We start from the raw sequence: 22,939 nt of genomic DNA on the forward strand, positions 1-22,939 counted from the left end.
CTCTCTTTCTTTTTTCTCTCTTTTTCTCTGTCTCTTTTTCTCTCTCCTTTTCTCTCTCCTTTTCTCTCTCCTTTTCTCTCTCCTTTTCTCTCTCCTTTTCTCTCTCTCAGACCTGGCGATGATCAGCTGATGCGGTCACCTGTTTGAATCAGCTGACATTAAGTCGAGCAGTGAGGCCGGCTTTTTACCGCCCGGCCGGCTAAACTATCAGCTGCTGCTGTCGGACAGGAGTCTGCACAGAAGTGTGTCGTTTTTTTTTTCTTTGCACTGATGCATCAGCTGATTGTATAAAAGCCGTTTATACAATCAGTTGCTATGTCATGTGATTCAGGCCCTTGAACCTGACACATCATCTGATCGCTTTGCCTTCCAGCAAACTGATCAGATGATATTGGATCTGGATTGGACCCTTGACTCAGGATTACTGCGGAGGGGGGTTCTTTATTTCAATAAAGATGGAGTCACTAATTGTGTTGTGTTTTATTTCTAATAAAAATATTTTTCTGTGTGTTGTGTTTTTTTTTTTTATCTGTACTAGAAATTCATGGTGGCCATGTCTAACATTGGCATGACACCATGAATTTCGGGCATAGGGCCAGTTGATAATATACAGCTAGCCCTAACCCCATTATTACCCAGTGAGACACCCGTCACCAGGGCAGCTGGAAGAGTTGGATACAGCGCCAGAAGATGGCGATTCTATGAAAGCGCAATTTTCTGGGGTGGCTGCGGACTGCAATTCACAGCAGGGGTGCCCAGAAAGCTTGGGCACTCTGCGCTGCGGATTCAAATCCCCAGCTGCCTAGTTGTGTCTGGCTGGACACAAAAATTGGGCAAAGCCCACGTCATTTTTTTTTTTAATTATTTCATGAAATTCATGAAATAATTAAAAAAAAAAAAAGGGCTTCCCTATATTTTTGGTTCCCAGGCGGGTACAAATAGGCAGCTGTGGGTTGAGGGCAGCCCGTAGTTGCCTGCTGTACCTGGCTAGCATACAGAAACATGGCAAAGCCCACATAATTTTTGGGGGGGGGGGCAAAAAACTCCTGCATTACAGCAGCTGCAGAAGTACAAGGCTCAGCATCCTCCATCCAGGACTGTATGCTGGAGGGAGAGGCAGGGGGAGCAGAACTGCAAGGCTCAGCATGCTCCATTCACTAGTGTATGCAGGATTGCAGACAGCAGCTGCAGAACTACAAGGCTCAGCATACTCCATCCAGGAGAGTATGCAGGAGTTTTTTGTCCACCAAAAAAAGACGTGGGCTTTGCCATATTTTCGTATGCTTTTGTATGTACAGCAGGCAGGTATGGCTGCCCCCAACCCCCAGCTGCCTATTTGTACCCGGCTGGGAACTAAAAATATAGGGAAGGCCTTTTTTTAATTATTTCATGAATTTCATGAAATAATTAAAAAAACAAAAACAAAACGATATGGGCTTCGCCCCATTTTTGTGTCCAGCCAGGTACAACTAGGCAGCTGGGGATTGAAATCCGCAGCACAGGTTGGCCCGAGGTTTCTGGGCCCCTCTGCTGCAAATTGCAGTCCGCAGCTGCCCCAAAAAATGGCGCTTTCATAGAAGCGCCATCATCTGGCGCTGTATCCAACTCTTCCAGCAGCAATGGTGACCGGTGGCTCGCTGGGTAATAATGAGTTAATAGTAGATTTGTTTTACTAGCTAGTATTAAGCCAGAGATTCTTAATGTCAGGCAAGTTTGACCCAGCCATTAAGAATCTCCAATAAAGGGTTAAAAAAAACACCACACATAGAAAAAATACTTTAATAGAAATAAATACACAGATGTGCCACCCCGCTCGCAGCAGCCGAGCTGCTCGGATCCGGACCTTCTGTGGGTACCTCAAGGGGCTCCGGACCCAGGGGTCTCGCGGTCACTTCGATCAAAAAGAGGGGTTATAGTAGTGGGTGTAGGACGTATATGTACGGGCGGAGCTGTACTAAGTTCGTGACGCCACCTACGTGTGTGGTGAGGTTGGACACCACCTCTGCAGTTACGGGGCACCCGGGGGAGATGTTATGCAGCAAATTGTTAACCCCTCTATGGTGGCACCAGGACCCATTGGGGGTTTGTGGTGCAGGGAGATGGCCGACCGCAGGGTGCTGGTGTACTCACTATTGAAGGAAACACACGAGTCTCTGGTAGACCAAGGTGATGTTGGTTGGTGCCCGCAGCCGGCTGTGTTCTGGTTCCCCCACCCGGCTGGTGGTTTCTGTCTTTCTCCTGAACCTTTGTAAGATGGTGGACTTCCTGTGCTTGCAACTTCAGGAGTCCGCTCCCGGCTGGGTGTGGCCTAAGGAGCCCTTGCCCGCAGATGCTGGCCTGTGGGATCTCTGAGCCCTGGCGGTGGCCTTTTATCCCCCTTGGTGGGCTGTTGTCTTCTAATAGGGACTTTGAGGTCAGGACTAGAGGTCCTGTCCCACCAAATCGGTAAATTAACCGATTCTAGTCGCTTCTTGTCCCGGCTTCAGGGTCAGAGTACCCCCCTGTGTGCTCTGGTTTCCGAGTCGATTCCCCAGGTTGGTACCGGTGGGCCACTACCCTTTCCCGGTCCACCTTGGTTCCACCGAGCCGTCTTCCCAGCTCCTGCAGACGGAGACCGCCATCTGCTGCCTAGCCAATGGCACCAGGGCTCCTACCCTGGCGCCGTTCATTTTGGGGTACTCGCCTCTGCTGGAGTTGCACACAGCTCCAGCCCATACTCCTCTCCAACTTGAACTCTAACAGAATCTGTTTAATTTCCCTTCCCGGGCTGTCTAAACTTCTCGGTGGGCGTCTTCCAACCGCCTGGTTCCGCCGCCTGGTGTGTCTATCTAGCCCTGAGGGGGGTGACTAGAGTTTTAAAGGTTGGCTGATGTCACCTGTGAGGGAAAGATGTAGGGCAGGGGCCTATCTGTGGCTACCTTGCCCGGCCAGGGAGTCACACTCCCCCTTGGTTAAACACCGACCATCCGCGGGCTGTCTGACCACCACCGGTTTATTTTGCTTAACTGAAAAAGATAAAAGATTTTAAAACAGATACAAGTAAAATAAGATATTTACATTTTACGTATACTTTGGTTTCTTCCCTTAACGGGAGGCATTTTACTTTAATGTTGCATAAAAAAACATTTTTATTAACCAGGACGGGACCATGTCCTTTTCACCTTAGCCCACCCAAACAAACCTACCCCTGGTGCCACCGCTAACCACTGGTGCGCACCTTTCTTCCCCAGTCCAGGAAATGGGTTCAGATCCGGGTGGTGCCCACACGGGCTGGGTAATAAGTTCCTTACCCAGCAGTCTCTCTCAGAGGCGCCACATCCAGGAGACCCCTGACCCGGAGGGTAGTCACCGGTTTCCATGGTGACGGGACCTCGGTCTACTCTGCCGCAGGCCCTTCCTCCAACCTGCCTCTCCGGAGACTGCGGCTTGATGAAAAGGGTGGTCTGGGGCTATTTACAAGACTCAATAGTTTATGGGTTGGCCTGCAAGTTCTCAGCCGTGTCTTTTTATAAGTGGAATTAAACAAACGGGAACATCAACAGGGTCCCAATGGGGACTTTGCAGAAAAGGTAACCGGGAACCACTACCTCTTTAACACTCTGAATCTTCCTCAGGTGGCATGGGGCTGTGTGGCTGCACCATCTGCTTGGAGATGGGCTTTCCAAACCAAGTGCAGTACACCCCCAGGCTGTAGACTTTCCGGGGGACCGGGGTTTGTGCTGCAGGGGGCACCATTTCCTCTTGGGGCCGAGCTGTCTGGGGCTCAGCCTCCGAATGGATCAGCAGAATCGGAAGGGTCTGCGTTGCTTTATCCTGACGGGGTGCTGCTGACGAAGCTGGTTTCTTGTGGGCCCACACCACTGCTATCATTCCCTGCATCTCCTCCTTCCAATCCAGTGCCTGCTGCATTGATTCGACCCACACCTGGACACAGAACTGCGCCAACTTCCGTTCTAACCAGGCAGCCGTCCCCGGCGGTAAACGGTTCCATTCTGGCTCCTCCGCTCCTTCGGCCAGAGCGGGAGCTGCTGCTGCCTCCTCACCTGCCACATCCACAGGCACCACCCCTGTCGCGGCCGGGCGGACTGCCGGAGCCGACATCCTTCCTGTGGCAGGCGGGTCACCGCCAGCTGCTACACTGGGAGTCACCACCGGAGTCTCTGGGTCCACCACTCCTGCGGCCAGAGCGGGAGCTGCAGCCTCCTCACCGGCTGCTTCCCCCGCGGGCACCGCCACACCAGCGGTCGGCACGGTGCCAGCTTCGGGTTTAGGAGCAGACATCTTCCATCTGCTCCCCCTCGGTCTTTTGCTGGCACTCCTCTTTTAGGCCGGTAAGTTTCGTTTTGAGACTTCTGGCCTTGCTTTACGGCCGTGTTCCCAGGGGGCAGGGCTTCAGCTTTCACGCCCTTTTTGTCGGGGAAGACGACTCTGGGCGGGAATCTTCGTGCCCAAAAATGGTGGCCAGATGGCGGTTTCTGGAATTACTGCAACGGATCACCGCTGACTTCAACACAAGGTGCACTTCCACAAGGTAAGTGGATGGGTATCAATCCTGTTCGTGACGCCAGAAATCGCGGTGTGCTACCCCACTCGCAGCAGCCGAGCTGCTCGGATCCGGACCTTCTGTGGGTGGCTCGAGGGTCTCTGGACCCGGGGGTCTCTCGGTAGCTTCGATCAAAAAGGGAGGGTTATAGTGGTGGGTGTAAGACGTATATGTATGGGCGGAGCCGTGCTAAGTTCGTGACGCCACCCACGGTGTGTGGTGAGGTTGGACACCCGGGTGAGATGTTATGCAGCAACTTGTTAACCCCTCCGTGGGCAGGGATGGTGGCCCCGGGACCCGTTGGAGGTTTGTGGTGCAGGGAGATGGGCAATCACAGGGTGCTGGTGTACTCACTATTGAAGGAAACAAATGAATCTCTGGTAAACCAAGGTGATGGTGGTCGGTGTCCGCAGCCGGCTGCGTTCTGATTCCCCCACCTGGCTGTTGGTCTCTGTCTTTCTCCTGCACCTTTGTAAGATGGTGGACTGTCTGTGCTTGCAACTTCAGGAGTCCGCTCCCGGCTGGATGTGGCCTAAGGAGCCCTTGCCCACAGACGCTGGCCCGTGGGATCTCTGAGCCCTGGTGGTGGCCTTTTATCCCCCTCAGTGGGCTGTTGTCTTCCAATAGGGACTTTGGGTGGGACAGGACCTCTAGTCCTGGCCTCAATCGGTAAATTAACCGGTTCCAGTCGCTTCTGGTCCCGGCTTCAGGGTCCGAGAACCCCCCTGTGTGCTCCGGTTTCTGAGTCGGTTCCCCGGTTCGGTACCGACGGGCCACTACTCTGTCCGGGTCCACCTCAGTTCCACCGAGCAGTCTTCCCAGCTCCTGCAGACGGAGACTGCTGTCTGCCTCCTAGTCAATGGCACCAGGGCTCCTACCCTGGCGCCGTTCAATTTGGGGTATTCGCCTCTGCTGGGGCTGAACACAGCTCCAGCTCCCAGTCCTCTCCAACTTGAACTCTAACAGAATCTGTTTACTTTCCTACCCCGGGCTGTCTAGACTCCTCGGTGAGCGTCTTCCAACCGCCTGTTCCGCCCCCTGGTGTGTCTATCTAGCCCTGAGGGGGGTGACTAGGGTTTTAAAGGTTGGCTTATGTCACCTGTGAGGGAAAGGTGTAGTGCAGGGGCCTATCTGTGGCTACCTGGCCCGGCCAGGGCATCACACAGACACACTTAGAGACTCCATGTTTATTACTCCCTCTCACCCTCCCACGATCCTGGCCTTCTGTCTTCTTTCTCCTTCAACCCATTCAGCTCTGCTACATCAGACAGCACTGCATGGCAGGAAGATGCCGCTGCTCCCGTGCAGTCTAATCACTCAGTGAGTGAGCAGAGGCTGCGGGTTGTAAGCGGTGACGTCACCGTTGCCATTGTTGCACCGATCACCTGATTCCCGGTGCCGGGGAGCCAAGCATGTGCCAGAGCATCTCGCCAGTACACGGAGATGCTCAAACAAGCACTGCGTCCCGGAAAGATGCACTGACCGGACCTAGCATGATGCCTAGCCATGTGACCAGTCTGTAGCAAATGAGATAATAGACACGTGACTGGTCACATGCTAGGACGACATCACGGAAGGTCCTATCATCAGTGCTGGTTACCGGGAGGGCACAGCGATGATCAGAAGGAAAAGCGTCGGGAGACAGAGTGCAGGATGCGTCTTGGAGACCTGTAAGTATAATGGGAATGTTTATTAACTGTATGTGTACATGTATAATGTGTATTTATTTGTTTATGTTTGCCTGCCATTGTTTTCAATGGGTTCTAAGGTGTTCGTCGAACCGAACTCGAACACTAGGGGGGTGGCTCATCTCCAGTTGCACTGCATGATGCAAATGGTGGTCAATTAGGATACTGACTCACTTTGTGATTCCCCGGATCACAGATTTAGACAAATTTAAAAACAATATTTCAGAAAAAAAAATCTCGTGTACAAAAAAAGTCTTGAATCTTTGAGTTCAATGGAAGCAAAAGCAAAAATATTACTTTTATATTTTGTTCAGTGTACATACACTGTCATCCTTTTGTTTAATAAACAGTTATTTTTTACATAGTTAGCAATAATGTATTTTGTTATGCATCAATCGCTGTGTGCTGATGTACAGTGTATGTATATATTTTTGTGTATTTTTCACAGCACATTTCTACACCTGCATATTAATTTAATAAGAGGTGCGTAGGCCCTTTTTCCTGCAGTTTTCATTGGGGGTGTGACCCCACCCCTTGGGCTGTAAACTCTCATACATCTATCTTTATAAAAAGGTTGTATTACAAGCAAGGAAAACTATAACTCTTTTTAAGATGAGGTTGTCCTTAAATAGAAAAAAAGGAAACAATGTAATAATAAATACATTTCAAAATATCTTTAATTAGCAGGCCACATTAGTTTTGTCTAGGGAAGTAATCACTATTGTAAAATACATACCCTTCTACCTTCATGTGTAGATATGCTCCAAGTGGATATTCTGATCTAATACTGGACATACTAGGTGTGCTGAAGTAAGAAGAGGCTGCTCACAAAGGTGATTACTCTTTTTGTAATCTAATACTAAAGATATCAGGGGTACTGAGACAAAAAGAGGCTGCTCCCAACACTGTCTACTTTTTCTTTCTAATTAATACTGCAGATATCAGAGGTGCTGAGGTAAGGAGAAGCTGCTAACACTGCTTTCCACTCTATCAATCTGATCTAATACTTGAGATACCAGCCGTGTTGAGATAAAAATATTCTCCTCATATTAATCTCTAGCATGTCTTTCTAATTTAATACTGGAGAGGTGGGCTCAGATAAAAAGATACTGCTCACACTGCTGTTCGCAATGACTTTTTGAACTTTTACTGGAGATACCAGGGGTGCTGAGTAGAGATGAGAAAATCCATGGACGTTTGGTTCAGCAAGTTCAGCCAGACTTTAGATTTGGTTCTATTCTGGACCTGGACTTGATCTGAACACCAATAGAAGTCACTAATTGGGCAGTTTAGGTCTCCTCTCACATGCAGCCAGCCATAAACAGTTCCCTTCTGGGGTAGGGTGGTGGGGCTTTCACATTTTTATTTATTTATTTTTTTTTTATATGATGCACGCTGCATCTGATCATGCTGTTGTTACCCCCAGTGAAAGTGGTGGTTTGCATATCTAAAGCACAAACTCTGAACCAGAACTCTCTTTTTTTGCAATCTGTGTTTGGTATGAAGACCGAACCTCGGGTTTGCTAATCTCTAATGAAGTATCAGAGGATGCTCACAGTGCTGTCCACCAAATCATTCTAATCGAAGGGTAGTCACAGTGCAGACGGAACTACCGTATTCTCATTGGCACAAGGAAGTACAAGAAGCAAAGGGATGAAACTTAAAGGAATAAGATTCAGATTAGACACTAAGAAAACCTTTCTGACAGTGAGGGCAGCCAGAGAGTGGAAGAGGCTACCATGGGAGGTAGTGAGCTCTCCATTAATGGAAATTTCCAAGCGGAAATTGGATAAACATATAGCTGGGATGATTTAGGAAAGCCTGCACTCGCAGATGGTTGGACCCGATGGCTCTTGAGGTCCCTTCCAAATCTACCATTCTATGATTCTATGATTAAGGCTTGAGATACCAGCATACATGTAAATATAACTAGACTGCAGCCATTTTGATGTATTATAGTAATTACCTCCCGAACAAACTTTAGACCGATACCTAATTTAAGGTAAACATTTATTTCTAATAAAGTTACATTTTTATAACCTTTTTATTTTCTAATCTCAGTGAACCCCTGAACCCCATCCTTAGGTACCTCGTTTTTATGAAAATGATCTCTTCCTCTATCATACTCTAAATTTATCATCTCTATCCCTTTATTCCCAAACACGTTTGTCTACCATCTCCTTATAAACAAAATAGCTAAAGAAACAAGTACAATTAATTATATCATTGGCCATTATCCATAGTATCCTTAGTTTAAGTCCATAGTGTGACATTTTATGTGTATTTATCAAATGCATCTGAAAACTAAATAACAAATACATTCTGCTTATTATACAAAGCATATCTGAAACTTTACTCCTCTGACAGACTGCACTCAGCAAAGTGATCAGATCTTAAATTATTCAGTGTTTTCAACAAATAATGAGATTACTTAATTACTCTTTGTTCCTGGAACATTTAATGCTTTAAATTAAACTTCAGACAGGCATTGCGTGCACAGCCCACTCACCAGTTAAAAAGTAATAGTAATTTACCATGTCGACACATGCAGTAAGATTGCATTTTTTCAAAAGAAATATACCTTAGTCATCAGCTGATTCAGCTGCTGAAAGCCTAGTCAATCAGCTGGTATTGAAACTTGGTGCCCATTGAAATAACTGCAGTAAAACATGGTCAGGACAAGTCTGACAGGGAAGGAGTTTTCCACATTTACCAATAGTTATAATTAAGCAGGAAATCTTCTCTTTGGAAATTACAAATTTTCGTAGGGTATTTAGACTAATCATGCACACCAAAATTGAAAAGAAAAAATGTGTCTAATAAGAGATATAGGTTAAAGCCAATTACAATGGTTGGTAGGGGATCAAATACTTATTTTTCTCTACAAAATGCAAATAAATTTATATAATTTGTACAATGTGGGTTTCTGGATTTTCTATTTCTCACTGTTAAAATTAACCTGCCCTTAACATTATAGACTGTTCATGTCTTTGTCAGTGGGCAAACTTATTAAATCAGCAAGGGATCAAATTATTATTTCCTTCACTGTAATTACTGAAAAAAATCTTACTGAAATTAACCGGGATATCAGGACACACATTTTTCTATAATTTTTTTAGTTGTAAGAGACTCATGGAATTCGCAATTTATCTGTGCCATAGAATTGAATAGACCAGCACCTTCAATGAAAAGACATTGGGACCCCTCTTCTTCGAATAAGTGGGGTTGCAGAAAGGAGGTCCCAGAGAGATCTTTCTTTTACCTGACATTATTTCTAGAACTCAGCAAAAAGATTTGAAGGACCCTGGTCTAGTGGCCAAGTAAGATGTCCATGGCTGCCGAAAAAGAGCCTCCAATCTCTCCACTCCAAAGTAACATCATGCTGTGATATTGTGACAAGGCCACTAATCAGAAGAGGCAATTGGTACTATTAGGTAGAAGGAGGTTCACAGGGCTCTAGTTCCGCTCCCGCTAATGTACAACATTTTTTTCCACAACTCTTTATCAAATGGTTCAATATGTATTATTAAACTCTAATATATGTCCAGGGCCCTAGTTGCCTGGTGCCTAGGGCAGTAGGTTGTGTGGATACCAGCATGGTAGAAGAAAAAAGACACAAATACAAAAGTAGATAAGAGTGTTCCTGGCAATCCAGAGGAGCACTAATTAGCTTCTGATCCCAACATGCAGCAATGATAATCTTATCTCATCTGATTTTGCTTCAATGGAATGAATTCACCTTATGCTGCTCACAATGCTGCAGCAACTCCAGATGAAGTAAAAGCTCCATACAGGAGCCAAAGAAACAAGGCCCTCTTGCTGTACAAGTGAATGTGAGATATAATATCAGTGGCAGTATTCAGAAGAAGGTATAGTGTTGGGAGAGAAGAGGCAGTACACAGAAGGAAGGACAATGCAATGCCACAGAATGAAGGGAGCAGTATACAGGAGGCATAATGTGAGTGCACAGTATTGTTCCAGTATACAGAATGACACCCAGTGTGAGGGACAATACGGCGAGGGTCAGTATACAGAAGGAGTGATAGTTTGAGGGCACAATGTGGAGAGGGCAGTATACAGATGGAGGGATAGTATCATCACAAAGTATGGGTGTAGTATACAGAAAAAGATAGTATGATTGCACTGAATAGATGGTGGCAATATTCATAAAGAGGGAAGAAGTGAGGGCACCGTATTAGGTGCATTTAATAGAAAAAAGAATAGTTTGACAGCATATTATTGACAGGGGGTAACGAGGAAGACATTTCAGGGGAGACAATTTGGCAAACATTGTTTATAAGGAATGACAGTGTGATGGCCATAGTTAATGGAGGGACAGTGTGGTGGGCATAATTCATAAGAGTAAACGGCATGGTGAGTATATTTCATGGGGTTATGGTCAAAAAGTCTGAATTCTAAAGCCAGGAGAGTACATCAAAGACAAAGGTGTGACCACTATCAGCTGGCTAAATAGTCAGGTCAGGGGTTGACATACCATTGGTCGGTAAGGGGACCCATTCCGACCTCCAAAGTAATTGTAAATATGCATTATGATGAGGTACTTTACTTTAAATGGCCCATTTACTGTTCTTGCACAGGAGACCTCTTCTGTCTGTGCCTGCTAGTGAGCCAGGTAATCACCCTGAATGGGTCACACCTGGAGGAAACCCCAAAGGCATGGCCATATAGGACAGCTAGGCTTTTAATCACAATCCTGACAGTCCAGCATGCCCTAGTCTGAGATTGAGTGACTGGGCTGTAACTCACAATACTTAAAGCCCAGCACTCACTTCATCTTATAAGGTAGCTAAGCTGTCACTCACAGCAACCATAGGACACTGTGAGTAGGGAAATCATGACATTTCTTATTTTTTGGGGAAGATTTTGAATTGTTTTTGTTTTTAGTGTTTTCTGAAGTTGTTTTGAAGAGTTTTCCTATTATTGCTTAGTCTATTTTTAGTATATACAACATTATAGTAGCATATAGACCATACCTTGTTGTATGTAATTTACTATAAATACAATTATATAGCTAAATCTGAAGGTTATCACTAAAATGTTGATTGCTTCAAAGTTTACTTTACTTGTATAAAGTGTGAACATCATTGAAATATTCTTTAAAATGAGGGCTCACAAAAGAATACAGCCTTGTGCAAGCGCAAACCAAAATACCGAAATACAGTTACCTTTATGTCTTTGTAGATAAGAAGCTTCCTTTCCCGCAATACAATGTACTTTTCTTGAAATTTATTTCCAGAAAGACGTTTTGATGAGTCCTCTTTGTATTTCAGATTACCTGATTGAATGTGTCGGGAGATAGTCCTGTCTAAATTAAACAGAATAGAGATTACTTATGAAGATAATATCTCTATGAAGTATAGTAAAATAATTCCTAAGCAATTCTTCTTAGCAGTGAGTGTTATTGTGGGACTGTATGCTTTAGGCTTACAAATATTGAAAAATAATCCCTGCCTTGCTAAAGAGAAATCTTTCATTTTTGCTTGTTAAAAACAGATATAAGTACCCAATATTTAGTTCCAAGAAAATACATACAATAGTGCTGGAGCCATTGATGCTGCCAAGTCTTCAAGCCTTAGTGGTTCCCTGCTGAACCTCACATTGAAAGAGGGGGGTAAACATTTCTGGATAGGATATAAGTCACTTCAGTGCTCCAGACTTACATCTTAAGGACTAGTCTAATAGTAATTTTCTTTATTTGTATCACACCACAACAGTGAATATTATCCAATTTGGTGAAAAGCAGAAGCTAAGTTAAACTGCCTTCTTTTAAGTGCATTATTTTGTGGACAATGGATGTTTTATTCCTGTTGAAATGGGCAAACATGGTATCACATGGGGAGCATTTAAGGAAATAGAATTCTATATCAATACAGTGTAAAATTCTCTTCAGTTAAGCAGGAATATGATTCTAGGTATAGAAATAAGAATAGATTTGTCAGATTCCATTGCGCAGAACATTCTGTATTGTTCTGCCATGCTCTCCTGTAGAGCCAGTATATGTTGCTATGGTGCAGAGCATTTTGCAGGAGGAATGCTCTGCTGGTTGTTTCATAGCACTGGGTTTCACGCTATTCTTGGGACATGCTTTTGCAGATTCTTTTCATTCCCTTTGATTGCGTTGCTTCTTTATGGAGCATGTTAGCTTAGGATGCTGCCAGCATACTTCTTGTTTAGAGTTGTGCTCAGTGTTCAGTTCTTGGTCTCTCGACTCCAGACTGCTGTTTACCCATCTCTGCCTGTCCTCTACTGTTTCTGTTGTCACTTCCCGGCTTCTGACCTCGGACTTGTTCTTGACCACGTCCTCGCCTACTCCCTGTATCTTGTATGTACTGTCCTGGAACCTGACCTTCGGCTTGTATCTTGACCTCGTCTCTGTCTGACCCCAGTGTACTGTCGTTCCCTCTTGGTTTATGATCTCAGCCTGTCTGACTCCCTCTCTTTTTTCTACATACTAGTAGTATCTAGCACCACCTTGTGACAGTCTTCACAAGATTCTTCGAAGTCAGGGGTTATGTCTCTCCTATCTGATTTTTTCATTTTATATGCTCATGTCTCTATTGAGAGGTTGGTGTGGGTGGGGACACGTCTATCATCTCTGCTGTATTGCTAAATCTAAAAATTCTGATTGTGTCAGAACAACTGCAGCCAGTAATCTAAGTGATACATCTAAGTGATACATCGTTGGATTCAGGATTTCTTTGCCTGTTTCATGCTGCTCTCAGATGAGGGAGCAGAAACCTGCTGACAGATTCCCTTTAATTGTTTTTCTTTTTCACTCTCTTGCTATGCACATCACCATTTCATAAAATCTTAAGTACATGATTTCTGTATGCTTATCATACTGTTATCTGTAAATTGAGTTATTATAATTTATTTTACATTTAATAGCTTTAATCATATTTAAACTAATCTTAGCATTATTACATCTTCTAGTGTACGTTTCTGAATCATGCCTTCATAGCAATTTTCTTCAAGATCATGATTTTGTAATTAGGTGTAAAAAATAAAAATCAAAAGTTTTCTAGAATCATAAATATTAATAAATAACCTATTTCTCAGCAATAACATTTTTGTTGCATAATTAATTTTGATATTTAATTTCCCTTATCATATTGTGCAATTGATATTATTATACATTATTATATATTCTAAGAATGTATATGGTCAATACTTTGCATAAATGAGTACACCCCCTTTGGAAAGTAAAGGTTTTAATCAATATCTCACTGAAAACAAAAATAATTTCCAAAAACATTTACAACACTGAGTTTCATACAAGATTTTTTTAATCTAACACACGAAATATACTATGGAGTAGTATACTACGGGTAATATACTACGGAGCCTCGTTCTCATAATTTTCTCAGAAAAAAAAGCTCCTTAGGAATAGAAGGGCATTGTGGGATATTACACCATTGGATCATGTCGGAACTTTGAGGATTTCTTTATAATTGATAAATTGGTGAATGAGGGAGTGTGGGGGATGCTTTATTCAAATAAACTATTTTTTCCTATGCATACGTTTTTTAACTGTACACTGCTGATTTAGTAATGGGGGTGTCTGATGTACGCCTATCCATTACTAACCCCAGGGATTGAGGCCAACTGTTAATTCACAGCTGAATTGAGTCCCAAAAGTATTATCCGGAATGATACCGCACCAGGGCAATCAGCAAGAGCTGGGCAATGTGCCAGAATTGGTGCATCTAATGTATGTACCACTACTGAAGCAGCTGTGGACTGCTATTTTTATAATGAGAAGAGCCAAATAACCATGGGCCTACCCATCCTGATAAGACAAGCCCACACCTGTCTCCTTTACCTTGACCGGTTATCAAAAAAAGAAGGGACTTCAAGTCATTTTATTAAAATAATTTTAAAACAATGGCGTGGGGTCCTCACTATTTTTGATACTTGGCCAAGGTAAAGCAAACAGCTGAGGGCTGTGCTAGTTTGAAAAAACAGGCAGGAACCCACATAATGTTTTTATTTATTCCCAATCTACATTTGTTTTCATGGAAATGTTCATACCTTTTATTTTTACTCCCGTTTTGCTTCTTTTTGCAGCACCCTGGCTTTTTATATGACCATTTTACAGCACCAAAGTTCTGGTCCCCATTCCCTTATATGGGGTTTAGGGTCCAGGGTCAAGTTCAGGTCAAGTCTGGGTCCTTAACCAAACTTTTAATGAATGTGTGGCTGAACCCGTGGAACCCAAACTTCCACTGGTCCGCTCATCCCTAAACAACACTCATGCATTTTATTACTCTGCAGTGTACACCTTAATGCATCATGGCAAACATTTAACCCATCTACTTTTTTAGCTAACTGCAGTGAACTTGCAAGTAAAGATTTATTTGCCTTCATGTCTTGTAACATTTCTTTTCCCTGTGGTACCATTGTTGACAGCATGAAATGGGATGCTGTTTTCTTTATGAAATGCTCTTTTACAGTACACTCTCTACTGAACACTGATTTAATGAATTAGATTTACTCGTGGCAGAATTTTTGTGAATTAGAATTTTGTAGTCTAATCTTTAGCTGTATTTCTAAGACTTTAATTTTGTGTTCTCAGTTTTGCAACACGGTCTCAAATGAATTTATTAGCCAATTTACTTTTTTGGGAGTACTAAATAACAAATTTTGCTTGCAATCAATGCATCACATAATATTTAGCAGTATGATATCCAATGTAAAACTGTTCATTTTGAACATGTATGTACATATGTACTCATGCTATTTATGAGGCAAAATTATTCAACTTCACATAATAAACAATACACATAATGGTAATAGACCAATTTAGTGATTTCAAAAGAGATGGACTTGCTGTCCTTTACAATTGATTTGCAAAATGCAGCCAAAGTTCACTCCTACAGAAAGAGTGTTTATATACTTTGTATACCAGAAAAACATAATTAGACGTGATCTTGTGACTTTAGGGATTAAACCTCACTTAACAGTAGAGTTGAGCGCGGTTCGTGGTTCGTGGTTCTCCAGTTCGCGGCTCGAGTGATTTTGGGGCATGTTCTAGATCGAACTAGAACTCGAGCTTTTTGCAAAAGCTCGGTAGTTCTAGAAACGTTCGAGAACGGTTCTAGCAGCCAAAAAACAGCTAAATCATAGCTTGGTTTCTGCTGTAATAGTGTAAGTCACTCTGTGAATCAAACTATTATCACATTTCAGTGTATAGTGTGCGTGAACAGCGCCTTCAGATCACTGCTGTTTCTATAATGGCGATCGCCATTTTTTTTTTTTTTTTTTCTTGTCTTCCTTCCCTAAGTGCGCGCGTCTTGTGGGGCGGGCCAGCATGTCAGCCAATCCCAGACACACACACAGCTAAGTGGACTTTGAGCCAGAGAAGCAACGGCATGTGTGATAGGATCTGCATGTCACATGTCCCTGCATTATAAAACCGGACATTTTCTTCACGGACGCCATTATCTGCCTTCTGCGTCTTTGGTGTCAGACATCACTGTCGCAGCTCCGTCTTCCTGAGTCCTATAGCCGATACAGCTGTATGCGCTGCATACACAGCGTTAGACAGCTTAGGGAGAGCACTTTATAGCAGTCCTTTTAAGGGCTCCAACCGGCAGGGTCAGAGAGCCATAGGTGACAGGTCCTGCAAACAGCAACAGCGTCTGTGTAGCCCAGGTCAGGGATTTCCTACCTGCATTTCACCATTAGGAGGGAATAGAAAGGCAGTCTTCCATTCCTCTACCCAGAGCACCACAATCCTGCCACTGTACCCTCTTGTCCTCTGCACACTCCAACTGATAACTAAGCCATTATACTAGCAAACACTCAGTGTACCTAGTGGCATCCTATACGTGGCTATTGGACTTTGCTATAGTCCCACTAGTGCAAAGACATTTGCAGAGCGCGTCTGCCTGCGTTGCACACTACAACTCATTCTAACCAAGCCATTATACTAGCAAACACTCAGTGTACCTAGTGGCATCCTATACGTGGCTATTGGACTTTGCTATAGTCCCACTAGTGCAAAGACATTTGCAGAGCGCGTCTGCCTGCGTTGCACACTACAACTCATTCTAACCAAGCCATTATACTAGCAAACACTCAGTGTACCTAGTGGCATCCTATACGTGGCTATTGGACTTTGCTATAGTCCCACTAGTGCAAAGACATTTGCAGAGCGCGTCTGCCTGCGTTGCACACTACAACTCATTCTAACCAAGCCATTATACTAGCAAACACTCAGTGTACCTAATGGCATCCTATACGTGGCTATTGGACTTTGCTATAGTCCCACTAGTGCAAAGACATTTGCAGAGCGCGTCTGCCTGCGTTGCACACTACAACTCATTCTAACCAAGCCATTATACTAGCAAACACTCAGTGTACCTAGTGGCATCCTATACGTGGCTATTGGACTTTGCTATAGTCCCACTAGTGCAAAGACATTTGCAGAGCGCGTCTGCCTGCGTTGCACACTACAACTCATTCTAACCAAGCCATTATACTAGCAAACACTCAGTGTACCTAGTGGCATCCTATACGTGGCTATTGGACTTTGCTATAGTCCCACTAGTGCAAAGACATTTGCAGAGCGCGTCTGCCTGCGTTGCACACTACAACTCATTCTAACCAAGCCATTATACTAGCAAACACTCAGTGTACCTAGTGGCATCCTATACGTGGCTATTGGACTTTGCTATAGTCCCACTAGTGCAAAGACATTTGCAGAGCGCGTCTGCCTGCGTTGCACACTACAACTCATTCTAACCAAGCCATTATACTAGCAAACACTCAGTGTACCTAGTGGCATCCTATACGTGGCTATTGGACTTTGCTATAGTCCCACTAGTGCAAAGACATTTGCAGAGCGCGTCTGCCTGCGTTGCACACTACAACTCATTCTAACCAAGCCATTATACTAGCAAACACTCAGTGTACCTAGTGGCATCCTATACGTGGCTATTGGACTTTGCTATAGTCCCACTAGTGCAAAGACATTTGCAGAGCGCGTCTGCCTGCGTTGCACACTACAACTCATTCTAACCAAGCCATTATACTAGCAAACACTCAGTGTACCTAGTGGCATCCTATACGTGGCTATTGGACTTTGCTATAGTCCCACTAGTGCAAAGACATTTGCAGAGCGCGTCTGCCTGCGTTGCACACTACAACTCATTCTAACCAAGCCATTATACTAGCAAACACTCAGTGTACCTAGTGGCATCCTATACGTGGCTATTGGACTTTGCTATAGTCCCACTAGTGCAAAGACATTTGCAGAGCGCGTCTGCCTGCGTTGCACACTACAACTCATTCTAACCAAGCCATTATACTAGCAAACACTCAGTGTACCTAGTGGCATCCTATACGTGGCTATTGGACTTTGCTATAGTCCCACTAGTGCAAAGACATTTGCAGAGCGCGTCTGCCTGCGTTGCACACTACAACTCATTCTAACCAAGCCATTATACTAGCAAACACTCAGTGTACCTAGTGGCATCCTATACGTGGCTATTGGACTTTGCTATAGTCCCACTAGTGCAAAGACATTTGCAGAGCGCGTCTGCCTGCGTTGCACACTACAACTCATTCTAACCAAGCCATTATACTAGCAAACACTCAGTGTACCTAGTGGCATCCTATACGTGGCTATTGGACTTTGCTATAGTCCCACTAGTGCAAAGACATTTGCAGAGCGCGTCTGCCTGCGTTGCACACTACAACTCATTCTAACCAAGCCATTATACTAGCAAACACTCAGTGTACCTAGTGGCATCCTATACGTGGCTATTGGACTTTGCTATAGTCCCACTAGTGCAAAGACATTTGCAGAGCGCGTCTGCCTGCGTTGCACACTACAACTCATTCTAACCAAGCCATTATACTAGCAAACACTCAGTGTACCTAGTGGCATCCTATACGTGGCTATTGGACTTTGCTATAGTCCCACTAGTGCAAAGACATTTGCAGAGCGCGTCTGCCTGCGTTGCACACTACAACTCATTCTAACCAAGCCATTATACTAGCAAACACTCAGTGTACCTAGTGGCATCCTATACGTGGCTATTGGACTTTGCTATAGTCCCACTAGTGCAAAGACATTTGCAGAGCGCGTCTGCCTGCGTTGCACACTACAACTCATTCTAACCAAGCCATTATACTAGCAAACACTCAGTGTACCTAGTGGCATCCTATACGTGGCTATTGGACTTTGCTATAGTCCCACTAGTGCAAAGACATTTGCAGAGCGCGTCTGCCTGCGTTGCACACTACAACTCATTCTAACCAAGCCATTATACTAGCAAACACTCAGTGTACCTAGTGGCATCCTATACGTGGCTATTGGACTTTGCTATAGTCCCACTAGTGCAAAGACATTTGCAGAGCGCGTCTGCCTGCGTTGCACACTACAACTCATTCTAACCAAGCCATTATACTAGCAAACACTCAGTGTACCTAGTGGCATCCTATACGTGGCTATTGGACTTTGCTATAGTCCCACTAGTGCAAAGACATTTGCAGAGCGCGTCTGCCTGCGTTGCACACTACAACTCATTCTAACCAAGCCATTATACTAGCAAACACTCAGTGTACCTAGTGGCATCCTATACGTGGCTATTGGACTTTGCTATAGTCCCACTAGTGCAAAGACATTTGCAGAGCGCGTCTGCCTGCGTTGCACACTACAACTCATTCTAACCAAGCCATTATACTAGCAAACACTCAGTGTACCTAGTGGCATCCTATACGTGGCTATTGGACTTTGCTATAGTCCCACTAGTGCAAAGACATTTGCAGAGCGCGTCTGCCTGCGTTGCACACTACAACTCATTCTAACCAAGCCATTATACTAGCAAACACTCAGTGTACCTAGTGGCATCCTATACGTGGCTATTGGACTTTGCTATAGTCCCACTAGTGCAAAGACATTTGCAGAGCGCGTCTGCCTGCGTTGCACACTACAACTCATTCTAACCAAGCCATTATACTAGCAAACACTCAGTGTACCTAGTGGCATCCTATACGTGGCTATTGGACTTTGCTATAGTCCCACTAGTGCAAAGACATTTGCAGAGCGCGTCTGCCTGCGTTGCACACTACAACTCATTCTAACCAAGCCATTATACTAGCAAACACTCAGTGTACCTAGTGGCATCCTATACGTGGCTATTGGACTTTGCTATAGTCCCACTAGTGCAAAGACATTTGCAGAGCGCGTCTGCCTGCGTTGCACACTACAACTCATTCTAACCAAGCCATTATACTAGCAAACACTCAGTGTACCTAGTGGCATCCTATACGTGGCTATTGGACTTTGCTATAGTCCCACTAGTGCAAAGACATTTGCAGAGCGCGTCTGCCTGCGTTGCACACTACAACTCATTCTAACCAAGCCATTATACTAGCAAACACTCAGTGTACCTAGTGGCATCCTATACGTGGCTATTGGACTTTGCTATAGTCCCACTAGTGCAAAGACATTTGCAGAGCGCGTCTGCCTGCGTTGCACACTACAACTCATTCTAACCAAGCCATTATACTAGCAAACACTCAGTGTACCTAGTGGCATCCTATACGTGGCTATTGGACTTTGCTATAGTCCCACTAGTGCAAAGACATTTGCAGAGCGCGTCTGCCTGCGTTGCACACTACAACTCATTCTAACCAAGCCATTATACTAGCAAACACTCAGTGTACCTAGTGGCATCCTATACGTGGCTATTGGACTTTGCTATAGTCCCACTAGTGCAAAGACATTTGCAGAGCGCGTCTGCCTGCGTTGCACACTACAACTCATTCTAACCAAGCCATTATACTAGCAAACACTCAGTGTACCTAGTGGCATCCTATACGTGGCTATTGGACTTTGCTATAGTCCCACTAGTGCAAAGACATTTGCAGAGCGCGTCTGCCTGCGTTGCACACTACAACTCATTCTAACCAAGCCATTATACTAGCAAACACTCAGTGTACCTAGTGGCATCCTATACGTGGCTATTGGACTTTGCTATAGTCCCACTAGTGCAAAGACATTTGCAGAGCGCGTCTGCCTGCGTTGCACACTACAACTCATTCTAACCAAGCCATTATACTAGCAAACACTCAGTGTACCTAGTGGCATCCTATACGTGGCTATTGGACTTTGCTATAGTCCCACTAGTGCAAAGACATTTGCAGAGCGCGTCTGCCTGCGTTGCACACTACAACTCATTCTAACCAAGCCATTATACTAGCAAACACTCAGTGTACCTAGTGGCATCCTATACGTGGCTATTGGACTTTGCTATAGTCCCACTAGTGCAAAGACATTTGCAGAGCGCGTCTGCCTGCGTTGCACACTACAACTCATTCTAACCAAGCCATTATACTAGCAAACACTCAGTGTACCTAGTGGCATCCTATACGTGGCTATTGGACTTTGCTATAGTCCCACTAGTGCAAAGACATTTGCAGAGCGCGTCTGCCTGCGTTGCACACTACAACTCATTCTAACCAAGCCATTATACTAGCAAACACTCAGTGTACCTAGTGGCATCCTATACGTGGCTATTGGACTTTGCTATAGTCCCACTAGTGCAAAGACATTTGCAGAGCGCGTCTGCCTGCGTTGCACACTACAACTCATTCTAACCAAGCCATTATACTAGCAAACACTCAGTGTACCTAGTGGCATCCTATACGTGGCTATTGGACTTTGCTATAGTCCCACTAGTGCAAAGACATTTGCAGAGCGCGTCTGCCTGCGTTGCACACTACAACTCATTCTAACCAAGCCATTATACTAGCAAACACTCAGTGTACCTAGTGGCATCCTATACGTGGCTATTGGACTTTGCTATAGTCCCACTAGTGCAAAGACATTTGCAGAGCGCGTCTGCCTGCGTTGCACACTACAACTCATTCTAACCAAGCCATTATACTAGCAAACACTCAGTGTACCTAGTGGCATCCTATACGTGGCTATTGGACTTTGCTATAGTCCCACTAGTGCAAAGACATTTGCAGAGCGCGTCTGCCTGCGTTGCACACTACAACTCATTCTAACCAAGCCATTATACTAGCAAACACTCAGTGTACCTAGTGGCATCCTATACGTGGCTATTGGACTTTGCTATAGTCCCACTAGTGCAAAGACATTTGCAGAGCGCGTCTGCCTGCGTTGCACACTACAACTCATTCTAACCAAGCCATTATACTAGCAAACACTCAGTGTACCTAGTGGCATCCTATACGTGGCTATTGGACTTTGCTATAGTCCCACTAGTGCAAAGACATTTGCAGAGCGCGTCTGCCTGCGTTGCACACTACAACTCATTCTAACCAAGCCATTATACTAGCAAACACTCAGTGTACCTAGTGGCATCCTATACGTGGCTATTGGACTTTGCTATAGTCCCACTAGTGCAAAGACATTTGCAGAGCGCGTCTGCCTGCGTTGCACACTACAACTCATTCTAACCAAGCCATTATACTAGCAAACACTCAGTGTACCTAGTGGCATCCTATACGTGGCTATTGGACTTTGCTATAGTCCCACTAGTGCAAAGACATTTGCAGAGCGCGTCTGCCTGCGTTGCACACTACAACTCATTCTAACCAAGCCATTATACTAGCAAACACTCAGTGTACCTAGTGGCATCCTATACGTGGCTATTGGACTTTGCTATAGTCCCACTAGTGCAAAGACATTTGCAGAGCGCGTCTGCCTGCGTTGCACACTACAACTCATTCTAACCAAGCCATTATACTAGCAAACACTCAGTGTACCTAGTGGCATCCTATACGTGGCTATTGGACTTTGCTATAGTCCCACTAGTGCAAAGACATTTGCAGAGCGCGTCTGCCTGCGTTGCACACTACAACTCATTCTAACCAAGCCATTATACTAGCAAACACTCAGTGTACCTAGTGGCATCCTATACGTGGCTATTGGACTTTGCTATAGTCCCACTAGTGCAAAGACATTTGCAGAGCGCGTCTGCCTGCGTTGCACACTACAACTCATTCTAACCAAGCCATTATACTAGCAAACACTCAGTGTACCTAGTGGCATCCTATACGTGGCTATTGGACTTTGCTATAGTCCCACTAGTGCAAAGACATTTGCAGCACGTCTGCCTGCGTTGCACACTCCAACTAATTATAACTAAGTTGCATTGTCAGGGATATTTATTCTTTATTATTCTGCTGTTAATAAAGCTAGACCACCACTGCAATCTTCACCACCTCTCAATTTTTACTACCACATTTTCAGTCCACAATCTTGTCGCAATCAACATGAGTGGCAAAATGACAGATGCTGGTGGAAAGGGGAAGAGGCGTGGTGTAAAAGGCAAAAAAGGTTTTGTCCGTGGGGAAGGTGGCAAAGCTCCATTATCATCTGCTGAAGATAGACCATCTACCAGCAAAAGTAAGATGTCTACTACTTACCGTGGACAATCCGATGTGCTCCCTTTGTTACGGACACGAACAACAGGAACAAAGGTAGATGATGGGCAAAAAAGGAAAATGCTTGAATGGATCTCAAGTGGTCCAACAAGTGCCCTCTCTGCCACTTCAAGTACCGCATCCAAAAAACACCAGTCCTCTGAGTTGTCATCCCAATCAAACTTGCTTTCTCCCAGCTCTGAAGTCTCCATCAGCCCTGCACAGTATGGTGGAACTGAGATGGCTGAGTCTGCAGAGCTGTTCAGTCACACTATAGCCT

At 44.6% G+C, this 22,939-nt stretch overlaps 1 protein-coding gene across 1 annotated transcript in view; it reads right to left on the reverse strand.

The window, feature by feature from the left end:
* The window catches only part of ARAP2 (ArfGAP with RhoGAP domain, ankyrin repeat and PH domain 2), a 494,936-nt gene that overhangs the window by 63,561 nt on the left and 408,436 nt on the right, over positions 1 to 22,939 (reverse strand). Inside the window, exon 28 of the mRNA XM_075346952.1 lies at positions 11,418 to 11,557. Within this exon, the coding sequence (XP_075203067.1) occupies positions 11,418 to 11,557 (140 nt within the window). The remainder of the gene's footprint in view (positions 1 to 11,417; positions 11,558 to 22,939) is intronic.

This window comes from Anomaloglossus baeobatrachus, chromosome 1 (assembly GCF_048569485.1).
Source record: "Anomaloglossus baeobatrachus isolate aAnoBae1 chromosome 1, aAnoBae1.hap1, whole genome shotgun sequence".
NCBI classification, from domain to species: Eukaryota; Metazoa; Chordata; class Amphibia; order Anura; family Aromobatidae; genus Anomaloglossus; species Anomaloglossus baeobatrachus.